Genomic DNA, 15,663 nt, shown 5'->3' on the forward strand with positions numbered 1-15,663 from the left:
TGGTGGGTGAATCAGGCACAGCAGTATAATTGAAGTTTTTTGTGTGTCAGTATGACTGCAGGGTTGACAGTGGGCTACCTCCAAAAAATATCTGTCCTGAGGTCAGAAGCGTACCATCGATAAAATGCTGGACAATGGCTAACATAAATTGCACATGGCAACAGAGGGATTATAGTGTCAAATGTACACCTACAAGGTTTTGCTAATAAATAATTGTTTCTCTTAAAGTGGGCGGGGAATGGAATACTGTCTTCTGCTTCATTTGTATTTCCAACACTCTAACTCTGACTTTCTTTGGCGATGGTATGCAATACAAAATGCAACACCGTTTTTGTCAGTACGGAAACCATTAGACTGCCAATGAAGAAAATGTTTCAAACGAAGTCTATGTTTTCTTTGCACTTGCCCTGAACATAAAATGACCTCAGTGCAAGTGCAATTAAAGAGGTGAAATAAACCTCTATAAAGGGCATCATTCTATTATAAACTTTGCATCTAATTAAAAAGAATAAATTACTATTTACCCATTTTCCCGTGAATTCAAATGGAGGTTGGATGCAGTAAAAAAGCAATACTTGACAAAGTATTTTAAGAAACAATTACAAATTAGTAAACACCGTCTAAATGACAAATTATGTAAATTTCCGTATAGTTGTGATTTCTAAGGTGATTAGCTGTTTGCATGTTGGGACCTCATGGTTTTGTCCAAATGCCATATTTAGAGACACAGAGATTGCCTACATCAAAAATGCATGTGTTATTCCGAATTACCTATCAGGTTTTTTCAACCTTTCAAGGGGATTCTACTGTTTCCTAGATTGTGAAAAAATATTCCAAATCAAAGTCCTTTCTAGATTATCCCTTAGATTTGCTTTTTTCTGGAACTCTGAGTAGTTTTAATATTTAATCACATTACACTTTGACTGTGGAATACAATTACCAAAGTAAATACACCTGTCTCACCATGCAAGAAATTGTGAAAATCCCACAGTAAGCAGTTTTCCCCTCCAAGAGGAAGGCTTGGAGATGAGTGCAAAAACTTCAAGATTTGCAAGGCTGTAATCCTCACCAGTATTTATTTGTTTTCCACTATAGCAGCTCAGAGTGACTCCTATGAAACAGTGTTATCCTTTCAGCATTTATTGGCTCCCTTTCCCTCTTCTAAGAAATCTAATAAAATTAAAAGACTTTGGGGGACAAGCAGGAGCTGCACATCTACATTTCACGTCGGAGCTGCATTATGCTGCTTTGCAAGCTGATTGAGACATTTCTAGAACTTCATCTCTTTGTTGTGGTTCAAGGATGATTGGAAATTATTAGCTCTGTTTCATGAGTTATTGTCAGACTGCTATGTCTTCCTTTTCTTTGTTATGATCTACGCTGCGGCAATTGATGGTTTTTGGGTTTTTTTTATCTGCGACAGTACCAAAATGCGTTCATATTGTGTGCAGTTCAAGTGTGGTTTTGTACCTTATAACCAACATCTGCTTTATTTCATGCTCTGGCTCATGCTGTATATAATATTTTAAAGATATTTTTTTAAATACTTTCATTATTCTGGTATAATTTTATTGGCAAGAGCCCAGTGATGTGAAACATCTCTCAATTCATATTGAAAAAAAATATACAGGAAAGAAACATGTGCCTGTAGACTAAAAGAAAGGCCAAAAGCTTATCTCTGTAAATTAGCCCTTGACATGAATGTATTGCCTTCTTTTATGTAGTTTCATAACTAACATGTATTCAGAGGATAATGAGTTCACCTGTGAATGCAATGTGTGCTTCATCTCTTACCCTTTTCTTTGTCCTCCATACGTGACCAGATGAAACAAGGGCTGGTCCCCAGAGATACAAGGATATTGTACTGGTCTCCATTGGCAGAATGCTTGCGTGGGCATCTCAGTGTGATCTTTGACTCAGAAAACCTTGGCAGTAGAAAAGAGAACTCAAGGAGAGAAGGTTATTGTCTTAGATGAGAGACTCAAGAGAACGAGGCCTTTTCTATGTGCAAATAGGGACCTGTTTACATAAGAGGAGAAAAAAGAAAGCAAAATTTGTTTATGCATGTGCATGTGGGGGTGAGATGATATTTTACATTATGTGTGCATAGTGTCAGAAGCATTTTAAACATGCAGTGAGTATGTACCTGGATCTCACAATTAAAGCACCCTAAGGATAAGTTTTGGGCTGCTATTTCTGGAGCCCCTTTAGCACAAGGAACATTGGGGTCATCGCTCCAGAATAGAGATTCCCTGTGCTGGAAATACATTAGCAGACTTTCAATAAATGAACCATTTATGGTTAGTGCTGTTGATTTTTTTAAGTTTTGTATCTTTGTCCTTCCGTTTCTGTTTACACTGGCCTTGCTGTTGTCATCGGCCTTGTCTGAGAGAGTGCTCCCTCCGCTCTGAAAAGTTGCGTATACTTTTGTTTCTTGGGAGTGAAAACATTTCCTCCACCCTGGGAGGGGCTCTCGAAGCTCTCTCTATTTGCATTACACTATTATTGAGTCAGTTCTTCCCACAGATCTAAATGATTCATTATGATTTTAACAAGAGTCATATGAATGTCAAAAGGATTATAGGCTTTATGAGAATTTAGATTCTGTTTAGCATAACAATTACAATTCTACTACCACAAGATTAATATTTCCACTGTTTCCTCATAGAGCTTGGAAATGTACCAATTGTGCATTTATTTCATGATTAAAACATGTCTGGAAAACTATCCATTAATGACGGAAAATATGAACATGTGCCTCAAATCTCTCTGCTATCTTCTATTGAGGTCAATTGCCAATCTATGCAAGACTGCGATTTACTGCAAAGCTCAAGTGAGAATACGACCCTTGGTGAATTCAGGTTTCCATTTTATATTTTCAATCCAAAACTATTTAGGGCACCTTCACTGCCAAAGTGCCTTATAACGTAGGCTATAGGTTATAAATATATCTGCTAGTAGTCATTACATACAGCCTCCCATCACTGCCTTCAGAGGTATAGCTCAGTGAACACGTTTCCCACATTCACACCTTGTGCCAATTTTCATGCACATTACTTGTCACTTTTTGTCACTTTTTGTCACTTTTTTAGTTTTTAAAACACTCAGTCATTTTCTAGAGAGATAGAGAATTAAGTAAATAAAATAAATAAACCTGTACTCTGAATATATACTTATAAAAATCATTATAAGAATTATAACAATAATGATAATAATTCTGACTATACCACTGAATAATTATTAAATATGTCACTCATGACAAAAAACGTAATCCACAGCTGGATGAACACTGGGCTTTCCGGGACCATCCCTACAGCTCCAGCATGCTCATGCTCAAATATGCTCTCATGTCAGCTTTTGGAAATGTGGGGGGAAAATGTCATATTGGCTAAAACTGAGTTGTTTTGATTTAGGATTTTATCACCGTGTATAGCAAACTTGTGGCCCTGTTTACAGGCTGTGAAAATAGGCCTAATTTATTTTTTGGTAGAGACCTGTTGGCCAAGTGTCATCAGTTTGTGTGTCGCCTGCCACTTAAGCATTTCTGGAGGAGCAGCTGCATGGCAACTACAGAACCTGCAAGCTGTTTGTCTCTAGAAAATATGGTCCTGCCAGAATGCAATGTTGATACAGAGGAAGGATATTTTATGCTTATACTTATTATTAAATTATTTCATCGCATTAAATCTTTTCATTTTAAATTGACAAAAAAAAAAGTGTTCTAATTTGTTCTACCTCTCTTGGGGAGAATGTGTTTGGGGTTTTTTTTTGTTTGTTTGTTTTGGTTTGGGTTTTTTGTTTGTTTGTTTGTTTGGAGAAGAACAATGCAATTAAACAATGTTCTCTCAACTTGTCAAAGCCATTCCTTTATAATACTAGATTAAAAAGTATTGGCAAGGCCTGGAGTTAATTGACTGTGGTTTAAAAGGTGATTGCAAAAACACAGAAGGAAGGGAATCAGAGAAGTTGAACTGGATTTCTGGCTGGTCAGAAAGCTAGACCTGTCCTGCTGAAGATCTAAGAATGGCGTGTAGTGTTTTGACTTTATTTCCTTTATGTTTGTAGTACAGCGAGTAGGTAGCCGCTATTCTCATGATGCAAGTTGTATTTATAGGCCAGACTTCTGGATCTGCTTTCTCACTCAGAAATATGAACCATCTTTGGTAGTGAGAAATAACAGTAGAGAGTGTCTGTACATATCACTTTGTGCTTTAACTCACTTCAATGATATCCAAGAGCAGATGACACTCAAAAGCAGATGGCACTCTGCTTTGCATACAAGGAGAATCACAAGTGTTAAACTAATTTCATCTGAAAACCCAACCCTCCTTATCAAGGGTTCCCCTACGTTACCAGTGGAATGACTTTTTCCTCTCAGACAGACAGAACTCTGCACTGCGTGGCCGAGGCTTTCTAGAGATCTCCACTACTATTAGCGGCGCCATGGAAAAGAACCCTCCATCCATCAGGCAGCAGGCACTCTGTAATGATGTGAGTCCTATCATTATTTCTAGTACAGCTGATTTTAATGATAAACCTAGTTGTATTAAGAGTATATGAGTATCTTAATATATGTAGCATCGAACAGTGTGTCAACAAAATTTTTCATGTATAAGTACATTTCCTGTATAAGTAAATTTATGAAAAATGCTAAACGAATATCAGGAGAGAGGTTTTTGTATACATATTTTATTTGATTTGGTGAAAATCAACAAAAATGATTTAATAATTTAGTCTTATAATATTAGATCACCAGCTAAACCTAACATTGCTGTTCGTTTTGTTTTTCTTCAGTGCATTTTCTTTATATTTTTGTTGTGCACTAGGGTTTTCTGTTAGTGAATAGCTATAAATTTGCATGTTACTGGTATTTTACTACTATGAACTCAGTTATTAAATTCATAGAATATTATTTTTATTTGATTGCATGCGGAATGCAGTTACTTTCTGGTATTTCTTAAAATCAGATTCTATTCAATAATCTGTTCTTTTTCAAAAATACATGTAAAAATACATTTGCCAAATGACAAATACAAACTGCAATGCTCAGCGTAATTTTCAGTGCTATGCTACCAAGTTAAAAAAGGGAAAAACTCTTATCTTTCCAATGCCAGGCAAAAGCAAGCGCTCTCTTATAGCTCTGCCCCCCACCACAAGCCACCTGTGTGTGTATTTTTTTCCTCTTTTTCTCTTCTCTCTCTCCCTGTCTTGTCTTTTCTTTTACAGCGTCTCTCCGTCTTTCTCTGGGCAGCAGGGGGCCCCAGGCCTCTTCTGCACTATCCCCAGCCGTGCGGCAGCCCAGTTGCCTTGTTCGTGCTCAGCCTAAAACCCGTTTAATACCGTTTCGCTGACAGTTGCCTGTAAGTCTGCAGGCCCATTTATATTTGGATTGGATGGAACTTTGTCCTCTAGTCAAGTTTCCAGTGCTTATGCAACTTCTGGATTACTGCACTGATTCTGGCTACATTTTTTCTCCATGCAGGGAAAAATTCTTCTTCAGAGGAATGCAGGTCCCCTCTGATTATTTGACCTTCTGTTTCGCAACGCTTGCCTTTAGAAATTATAATGCCTCTGTGTTTCTACCAGGAAATCATAGTAAGAACACTTCCATAAAGGAAAAAATATATATCCATTTCCTGTTAACAATAAATTAAGTTCTCTTAAAATGTCTTTTTTGGTTTTTAAAAAGGTTACAATGTTATGAAACTTTCACTTTCAATCTCCATACCCCAACAAATTATAATGAATGGGCATTTGTACCAGTTTATTATGTAGTGCCTGGTAGTCAAGAATAATGTGTGGAACCCATACATTCAAGGGGAAAACACCTCCCAGAGTGTGCTTTTCTATCTCACCCTGTGAGATAAAATATAGCAGCAGTTGTCATTAGTTTTCTTCCCTTTCTTTAGGAGATTCCCTGAGAATGTTATAAGCTCTTCTTTCAGCAAGAGACATCCCTAATTGAAGCTTGTTCAACCCTATATCTCATAATTCTGATTGACCGTGTCCTCAGAGATCCAAGAGCACCCCACTGTGAGAGCTTTTCCTCTCTCCCTCATGGAACTCTGTTGGAACAAAAGCTCCCCTTTATTAATTTGTGGCCTTAAGCCTGGGGAATTAAGTCCAACAGGCGAACTTTTAATTTGGGACCATTTTAATAAATGTGACCTTTTGTGCCATTTTGGAAGAATTTAAATTGCCCATGTGATTATCATTTCATTCTCAGCTTTGCTCCATCACACTGCACTATACATCCAGTGCCCATAGCTTCTAAATATTATTGTTCTATATATTTGTTCTAATATTGTCCTTTATGGCTTAAAATGTTATTGTTTTATATTATTCCTCCTTTATATAACTGAATCAATAAAGAAGAGTCAGTTTCATGCTTTCTTTAATGCGATGATGATGCATGTTCCTCAGGATAAGTGTCGATATCAGATTTTTTTTTTCGGTCTTTTGCTAGGTTGAGCTGGGAAAGGAGAAAAACCTTCAATCCCGGAGTTACCAACGTGGTGCCCTGATTCTGGGCCTGGTGTTCCTGGTGTTGGCTCTCTGCATTTTTGGACTGAGATACATTTGGAACCCAAGCCCTGCGAAGGTAAGTCTACTCATCTCTCATCAGGTTTCATTATTCGGCATTAATGGTTTTCCAGTGGAAATGGCTGGTGTGGAAATATTCACTGTTTTGGAGAATTGGTTGAATAATCTTTGTATGAGTAATGTTGCCAGGAAGAAGGTCAGAAAAAAACATTGTGATACTAACCAATGTGGTACGCTGTTAATAAGCATTTTAAGTAAACATTTAGTAAACAGCTGTTGCTCCTGCTCGTTTGATGGCAGAGAAAGATATTCTCAGATTCTCTATGTACAATATTCTATATTAAATAGTGACTTTATGGCGGACTTTTGTTACTAAATATAAATTCCGTAGGATAACCAAATAGTGCATCGGCATAGTCTCCTGCTCACGGGCAAGTTCTGGAGTCCTGTGTGAAATAGCTCACTGTAACGAGCCATCGTTTTGTGCCTGCATAAAGCATGCTAACTCTCTGAGGGTATATGGAGTGCTTAATGATGCTGGCTGGGTCATGGAGATCTAATATGAGGGCTTCTACTCTTGCACTAATGGGGTCTGCTGGGCCAGTTCCCTATTACAAGCAGTAAGCAATGTAATGGCACTTTAAAGCCTGATCATAGGCCTGACTGAGGGAGAGCATCTGTTCAACAGCACTGACACAAGTTGCAAAGAAACCTCGCAAGCAATATCACTGTGTGTGTGTGTGTGTGTGTGTGTGTGTGTGTGTGTGTGTGTGTGCGTGTGTGTGCGTGCGTGTGCATGCATGTGAGTGTGCATGTGTGTGTTTATTTCATGAGTTGTGTTCTCAGTAGGTTGTGCATGCTGACGCCTACAGTGAAATCTGAACCGCCTCTGCATCGGACATCTCTGTAGCCCTGAAAGTGAATATTTTAAGGACCTTGTCACATTTCAAAGGTCTCACCTCCTCTATAGAAATTATTTGTACATGACAGACATTTATCACCGGCCCTATATTGTCCTGTAAGGCCTCATCATTTATTTCTCAGATCCTGAGATGTGTAGTTCCTGACAAAATAATTAGATGTCAATACATCAGTGGTGCAGGACAGTGCCTGTTCGTTTACACTGCAGCAGGCATAAGCAGCCATAAAAAGGACATTTGTTTGGCGTATTGTATTTCCATATGACGTGCAAGTCACTTGGGAACTTCTTTTAATTACTTGCAAACATATGTTGTTACAGAGGTCCGGGGAAGAGTTTCCCATCACTTACCCTGTCAGTGGGTGTGTATGAAGCATATGGGGGCGGAGTTGGGGGACGATAATGAATTACTTCAAAATCCCTTGCTAAAAGCTGACTTTTTGACTCACCGAATATGTCATCACAATGATATTTTCTAGTTTGCCAATCTGGATGAATGTGTGTGTGTGTGTGTGTGTGTGTGTGTGTGTGTGTGTGTGTGTGTGTGTGTGTTGGGGGGAGGGGGTAGTGTATGTTTTTATTGTTTTGTAATTATTGATCTCAGACTTCAACTGGAAATATTCTCTCCTTTTAAAATAACCATGAATTAAACCTGAAACCACAAATAATTTAACAGCTGTTCTTTTCACCTAATTATTATTAATGTGTTTAGTGTGCATTTATCATGTGCTCTTGCCTAATTAAATCAAATATGATGTTTCCAAATACACTGAAAAAACTTTCAAATATGACCATGAGAGTTACCAAGGCTGTCAAAGCACCAGAACCACACATGCAGCCTGAACAGCAATCTTCGCTCAAGCTACCTTATCTGAACCTCCAGTGAGTGCCATACTGACTGCTATAGTATTAGCCGACACTTCCAATAGATCACATGTACGGGTGCTGGAGCTGTGCTGTGAAATTGGCTCTGCCACATACGAGCGTCAGGCTTAGGAGATGTCCTCCATTATTCAGGCCGAAATTGCCTCACTCATCTTGTCGCCATGCCCTGGCCACAAGGCAGCCTCTCACAATGTGCCCCCATCCACCTCTAAAGGCCTTCAGGGTCGTGATGTGCTGCTTAATGAACACCCCGCTAGCACCTGCTCTTCAGCCGCAGTGGCAGATGCAGCGCATAGAGCAGCCCTCACCGGTCACTTTATTTACTGACCGTGTCCCGAAACTGGCCTTTTGTCCACCCCTCTGCCTGTTGTTTCCCACTACACAATAAGGGGGAAAGTACTTTAACTCTGGGACAACAAGATGGAGGTAATTCATCTGTCCTCTGCACCGTGTAGCTACAGTTGTACGAGTGATCCCAAAATAGAACAACTTTTTTTTCCTTCTGCTTTTCTTTGTTGACGGGGATGTTTCTGTGTAGTCTTTAGGGAGAATAATTACAGTAATGGAGCAGGCTAGCCTAGCAGAGCAGCTGCCTTAGGCGCTGCCTCCAGGGATGGGCTGCCTTCAGTCTGAAATCTTCCCCAATTTACCCCGTCAGGCTCGTTTATCCATTTAGTGCGGCGTCCGCGTCCACGTTTCCACACATACGGGGAGACGGTGCTCCCCCAGACTGAGTGGAGCATTCCAACCTGCGCCTGCGGAGAACCAACTGGGACAAGGTGAGAGAGAGTGGGAAGACCGGGTCGGGTTGGGTCCATCCAGCTGGGACCCTGATGCAGCTGTTGATGTTGCATGATTGCATTTCCGTGGGAAGGCCGTTTCATACGTGCTAGACGTGCACCACTGACAGCAAACTTGAACTTTGATTAAGATGGCTTTGAATATTTATTAGTGTCCCCCATCCAAGCTCTGTTAGCATTTGACAGTTGCTGGCTATGCTACAGTAACAATCTCTATTAAATTTTAATAGCAAACTATACAAGGTACTGTTAACACATCAGACATTCTTTTGACCAAGCCATTTGTGGCAGGGGCATAAGCATCTGTAAAATTTGGAGCTAAAGCAAAAAGGTGCTTCAAATTATTCTTATCTTTTCTGTGAAAAATGCGTTCCATTTGGCTAGCACACCGAGCAAACGCTCTGCAGTCCAGTCGCCTTTTCCTCTTTCCTCCTGTGAAGTTTCCAAGTGGCTCTCGTCCCATATATTGTGCAATTTACAGTCTGATTGAGCCTTCACATCCTGTTTCATTCTTGCTCACTGGCCTGAGTGCTGGTCCTCTTGAAAAGTCCTCTCAGACTCTTATGGCGCAGGAGTAGATTTCTGCATTCTGGCAGCTCCACACGCTATCTCACAAAGTAAACAACTTTCCCATTTTATCTTGAATTAAACATCTGAAGTTGTGATTAAGATATGCTATGTGTTGAGCAAACAATTTACCGTTTATAAAATGAAAGAGCAGAACAGCCTGGGCAGGGGCGGAAATGTCCCATTCTGACTATATAATCACATATGAATTGTTTCCGTATATGTTGGAAACGAATTGTTAGAATGTAGCAGGAAGGCTTCACTCAGCTAAACATTGTGGTTGAGCTTATCAAATGTAGTACGCCAGTGTTCCCTTCACCTGGCAGGTGCAGTTCAGTTCATCGGCCAGTGTTAATGCACCTTGGGGGATATCGCTGTATTTGGTGTTGAAATATTAAACACATCTCCCAGGAGAAGCTGCTTTGTTTTTATTTTTCCACAGTGAAAAGCAAATCAAGTTTTTGACCTGCATTTGAATTCAAGCACCCATTTTTGATTTGTCTTTTGAAATCCGTGACTTGAAAATTGTAGTGCACGATTTGTAACAAGAAAATTAACAGCAAAAAAACCAAAGATGTAATAGCATTGGCTTGACAGCTCAAAACATGACATGACAGCTTTTGGGAAAAACAATGTCATCGTCTTAGAAGATAGTTTTTAGATCCTTGTATAAATAGAACATTACACAGCTAACCTCTCTTTCATCCCAGTAATCTCACTGACAAAGACCTCCAGAATAACTATATACCACTTATGAGGCAATCATTTATAGTAGACCCACAGTCTTTCATACATTAAGGAGCAGGTATTGTAATACGTCAAGGTAAAGATCAATCCTGCAACAAGCCACTACGCCAACTGAATTTTTACTTCGCTAAGTCAGCTAGTGTCCTTCGCCTGATCTTGAATGCGGTGTGATATCTGCAGTTTTCAGCCACATATCATGTGTAATTGACCTTTGCAATAAATGAAAACAATGTGGTCTCGCGTCCAATATCAGTAACAGTCCTAGCCTTGCCCCAGGAAAGGCCAAGACAAAGCCAGTAGGGCTTCACTATATCAGGTTAACAAACAACAGCCATCAACAATTACACCACACACCAACAAGAACAAAAACAAATATGAAATTTTCAACCACTGTTCCAGTACTTTTGTAATACATTGAATGAAACTATCTGACAATGTCATACCCTCAGTGCAATACACTGAATTATTAAGCATACCATGAGTTTCTGATCTCGCATGACATTAATACGCCATAATGAAAATGATATACAAGGCTGTTTGTGAATGCAGAATTACATTAATCAACAATATAAATTATCAACAATATCTACAAAGCAGATTTACTAATCATAATAATTACTGCATTTTACAACGCTTACCTAAAGCCTTTATCTTTGTCTGTTATTTTTTTTAATCATCCTGTAAATGTTTTGTATGTTATTCATTTGTATGTTTAAAAGAGGGTGACAAAAAGCTTGTTACTTAAAGGGGATTTTTAAACCTGCATCTTTAAACCTAAAACGCTAGAAATAGGAAGAAACCACCAATTTCCTCTTCTAAATGACTATCATGCTAAATCAAACACCTTAATATGGAATTAGATCATCAATGTATCTGTTAATTTAATGGGAAGATTGGGGGCTACCTTTGTTTTAAACTTTAACATTTAAAAACCTTATTTTTAAAACTTTGAAAGGAACTATGTGAATATTGACATTAATTTATTTCATGGATAATATAAAGAAATAAACACACTTATTACTCTTTTTCATACTTTCAAATAAGGGCTTATTCTTCTCTCTTCAGCTTTCAGGTGCATGGGAGAAGATGAAAATGAGGTCCATTGAATGTATAAATGACATTGTAGATATTTTGAACCCACTGCTTGAATATGAAATCATGATCGCCACAGAATAGAGTTCATTTATCTGCTAATAACACAACCAGCATCTGTAAGGAGAGTAAACATCGTATGTTTATTCTCCCTCGCTCAACCTGGGTCTATAATTTTGCAGTCGGCTTATAGACACATTGACTGCAGGCAGCAAAATCATGTCAATTTTGCTTTTAAGAAAGTCAGTTAAAAAGCCTTCAGACAGTGCTGCTAATTGCTGTAAACACAGATGCATTGCTCACATCAAGATTACATTTGAATGCAGTTTTCAAAAGCCTGGCTGTGAGTATTAACTTATTTTTAGGACACAGTTTGAAACTCTTGAGCAGTTAATAATTGGACAAGACATTTCAGGATTACTGGGGGGGGGGGGGGTGAAATATTATAGCAGAGAAGTGAGACCTAATGACTGTGTGGGAAAGTGCTTCATACATGTCATGATTGGGTCCTTTTATTTAATGTAGTTCCACTAACATGCCTATTCACAGCTATAGTCAGAGACAGAAGACATCATGTAGCCACGTGCACGCCAAAGGATTACAACATTTTGTATCTGTTAACTTCAAGCTGATCTTTGAGATTAGAACATTTTGTGTTGATACAATCTACTGAGCACAAGGCCGACTTCTCTCTGCATGACATAAAAGAACTGACAACAACAGAATTAGAGAGTCAATAGTGAAATAGTCAAGGGACTGAAATACCAGTACAAAGCAAGTATACCCAAATAAAGCAAAGGCTTTGTGGCTCAGTTGCTGCAAATTCCAATAATGAAAAAAGATCCCTTTAATAAAGAGGATTTATTCACAGCTTAAGAAAACTACCAGAAATTCCCGTTGTTTTGTGGGCTACAGCCGTGATGTAATTTTGCATAGCCAGAAGGTTGCATGACCCACAGGCAGCATATCGTCTAGCACATTTTCTTTCAGAGCTCGGTGGGTGTCTGCTGGAGGTCTTGGCAAGCCGTCCTCTGTTCATCACCCCTGAAAACAGGAAACCAGCATATGGTAATTTCTCTTACTCTATAGAGCTGTCTTGCATTCCCAGATTTAAACATATAAAAACTGTTTTTTCTGCATTCAGGGTAATTGAAAATCATTTTATAGTGTTTATTTATCAATGTTTGGCTTTAATGTTACAGACGGCACAAGAAAACCTCCAGCAGGTTTTCACAGGGCATAATTTCGAGAATGCAAAAAGCTTTTAGAAATTTTAATATACATAGTGATGTGACAGTTGTGCCATTAACTGCATTTTATAGTGAAACAGTGACAAAGAACAGAATGCCTGTATATCTTGCAATTTACCTACCAGAAAAACACTGCGCATTACTTTACTGCTCCACGCTCAGTTGAACGTTATGGGTAGCGATGGGTTTCTGCAGCCCTTGCATCCGTAACTTGCTTCAAGCGTTAAACTTCCATCTGTGGCAACTCCTCACTGGTTTGCCCTGGCTCCTCTCCACTCTTCAACATTTCACTCCAGCTCCTCTCCACTCTTCAACATTTCACTCCAGCTCCTCTCCACTCTTCAACATTTCACTCCAGCTCCTCTCCACTCTTCAACATTTCACTCCAGCTCCTCTCCACTCTTCAACATTTCACTCCATCTCCTCTCCACTCTTCAACATTTCACTCCAGCTCCTCTCCACTCTTCAACATTTCACTCCAGCTCCTCTCCACTCTTCAACTGTTCACTCCAGTTCCTCTCCACTCTTCAACTGTTCACTCCAGTTCCTCTCAACTCTTCAACATTTCACTCCAGTTCCTCTCCACTCTTCAACATTTCACTCCAGTTCCTCTCCACTCTTCAACTGTTCACTCCAGTTCCTCTCCACTCTTCAACTGTTCACTCCAGCTCCTCTCCACTCTTCAACATTTCACTCCAGTTCCTCTCAACTCTTCAGTGGTTCACTCCAGTTCCTCTCCACTCTTCAACTGTTCACTCCAGTTCCTCTCCACTCTTCAACATTTCACTCCAGCTCCTCTCCACTCTTCAACATTTCACTCCAGTTCCTCTCCACTCTTCAACATTTCACTCCAGTTCCTCTCAACTCTTCAACTGTTCACTCCAGTTCCTCTCAACTCTTCAACTGTTCACTCCAGTTCCTCTCCACTCTTCAACTGTTCACTCCAGTTCCTCTCAACTCTTCAGTGGTTCACTCCAGTTCCTCTCCACTCTTCAACTGTTCACTCCAGTTCCTCTCCACTCTTCAACATTTCACTCCAGTTCCTCTCCACTCTTCAACATTTCACTCCAGCTCCTCTCCACTCTTCAACATTTCACTCCAGTTCCTCTCAACTCTTCAGTGGTTCACTCCAGTTCCTCTCAACTCTTCAACATTTCACTCCAGTTCCTCTCCACTCTTCAACTGTTCACTCCAGTTCCTCTCAACTCTTCAACATTTCACTCCAGTTCCTCTCCACTCTTCAACATTTCACTCTAGTTCCTCTTCACTCTTCAGTGGTTCACTCCAGTTCCTCTCCACTCTTCAGTGGCTCACTCCACATGGAAACATTTCTACTTCACTGTCAGACATGTCTATGTTGGGGTAAACTGTCACACTGAGCTAATCCTTAAATATGGGAGATGCTGTTATAACTAAGAATAATTGAATAATTCTCAAACTATCTGTAACTCTAAAACCAAGCATTAAATAAAGTCATGCAATATTTTACATTTCCCTGAACACTGAAAATGAGTATGTACTTTAAGGGCTAGAATAACCTATAAACAAAACATTATTTCACCTTAGAGTCTACAGGAGTTCTGAACTTACCTGCCTTAATGTTCATGACTGTTTATCTGATTTAGTCTGGAGTATTGTATAAGTAATGATACAATACTGTGCCATCAAGTAATGTGAACTAATATTTTCTCCAGTATGAGCTTGTCATATGGCTGTGAAGGAACTTTGGACTGCTCCTCCAGGGACACATTAGAGAAAATACTAAAAAGCACTGATATTCTCAAACCACAGTCCTTCTTCTATAGATGGTTCATATATCATTCCTACTGAATGCAGATTTCAGGTATCCATGTGACAGAGGCCATTTCACCACACGCTTTCTGGTTTTTGATTCACGAACAGAGCTTTTGAAGTTCAGCCATGTTCTTTTTGGCAAGCTAGAGAAAAGGCTTTGTATTTTTTTTTCTTGTCAGCAGAAACGTTCTCCTTGATGTATAAATTCCTTTTTTCCCAATGTCTTTCTGCCAGTGCAATCATAAACATTAACCTTAGTTGAGATGTGGGAGCTTCTGAGGCTCCTGGTTTTCCGAATTATGCAAAATTATGACCTACGGTACTTTATACCGTGTACTTTATATAGGTTGACATCTTTCTGAATTGTAGCTCATCTCAAAAATTGATTATAAATTTTAACATCAGATTAATATAAACTCCTTTTTACTTTAATAGAAAGGTAGCCAAATGTTTTGAAAATGTTTTGTTAAAAACAAAGCTCTAGTAGCTATTGTTTTGATACAGTGAATAAGTAAACCCCATACTAAAACAGCTGTTACTGAAGTGTACTTTCTAGACTTCAATGAGTACTTCATGATGGAAATAAATAATTATTTTTGTTGTTGTTGTTGTTGTTCTTGCTGTTGTTGTTGTTTTTTTTCTTTAATCCAGCAAAGGACTATTTCTATCCTCATTAGCAGCTAATGCTGTTCAACCAAATTATCATGTGTATCTAGAAGACTGAAAGCCGGGTCCTTTCTGCTCTCACAAGCTGTTTCTAAATGCCACTTTGCCGCTGGGGTACTGAGCACACTTGGTCGATTTATTAACACATGGTGAGGCTGAGAACCAATCAGAGCCACAGTGTCCTTTCTGCCTACAGTAGAGGTGACTGTCCTTGTGGGTAGCTGGCTCAAAACCCAGCTGTTGAATGGGTGTTTAGCTCAATATTTGACCATGTAAAATCTGTTTCACATTCATAGAGACTCAGCAGAGTGTGCCAGAGTCTTAGGAGAGGCCTTTGATGAATATTTCATGCAACTCCCCCTGCCCTTTCATGATAGAAGATTGGCCTGTATTCATACTG

General features: G+C 39.3%; 1 protein-coding gene across 2 annotated transcripts in view; it reads left to right on the forward strand.

Annotated features, from left to right (window-relative positions):
* Positions 1–4,247: 4,247 nt before the first annotated feature.
* tnmd (tenomodulin) overlaps positions 4,248–15,663 on the forward strand; it is a 34,083-nt gene continuing 22,667 nt past the window's right edge. The window contains exons 1-2 of one of the 2 annotated variants that reach the window (XM_081698705.1): positions 4,248–4,491; positions 6,467–6,601. In XM_081698705.1, coding sequence (XP_081554831.1) covers positions 4,444–4,491; positions 6,467–6,601 — 183 coding nt within the window. In that variant the 5' untranslated portion in view covers positions 4,248–4,443. The remainder of the gene's footprint in view (positions 4,492–6,466; positions 6,602–15,663) is intronic. The other variant, XM_035532419.2, reaches the window with a different exon arrangement.

The sequence above is a fragment of the Electrophorus electricus genome, chromosome 16 (genome assembly GCF_041902795.1).
Source record: "Electrophorus electricus isolate QZ-2024a chromosome 16, ASM4190279v1, whole genome shotgun sequence".
Lineage (NCBI taxonomy): Eukaryota > Metazoa > Chordata > Actinopteri > Gymnotiformes > Gymnotidae > Electrophorus > Electrophorus electricus.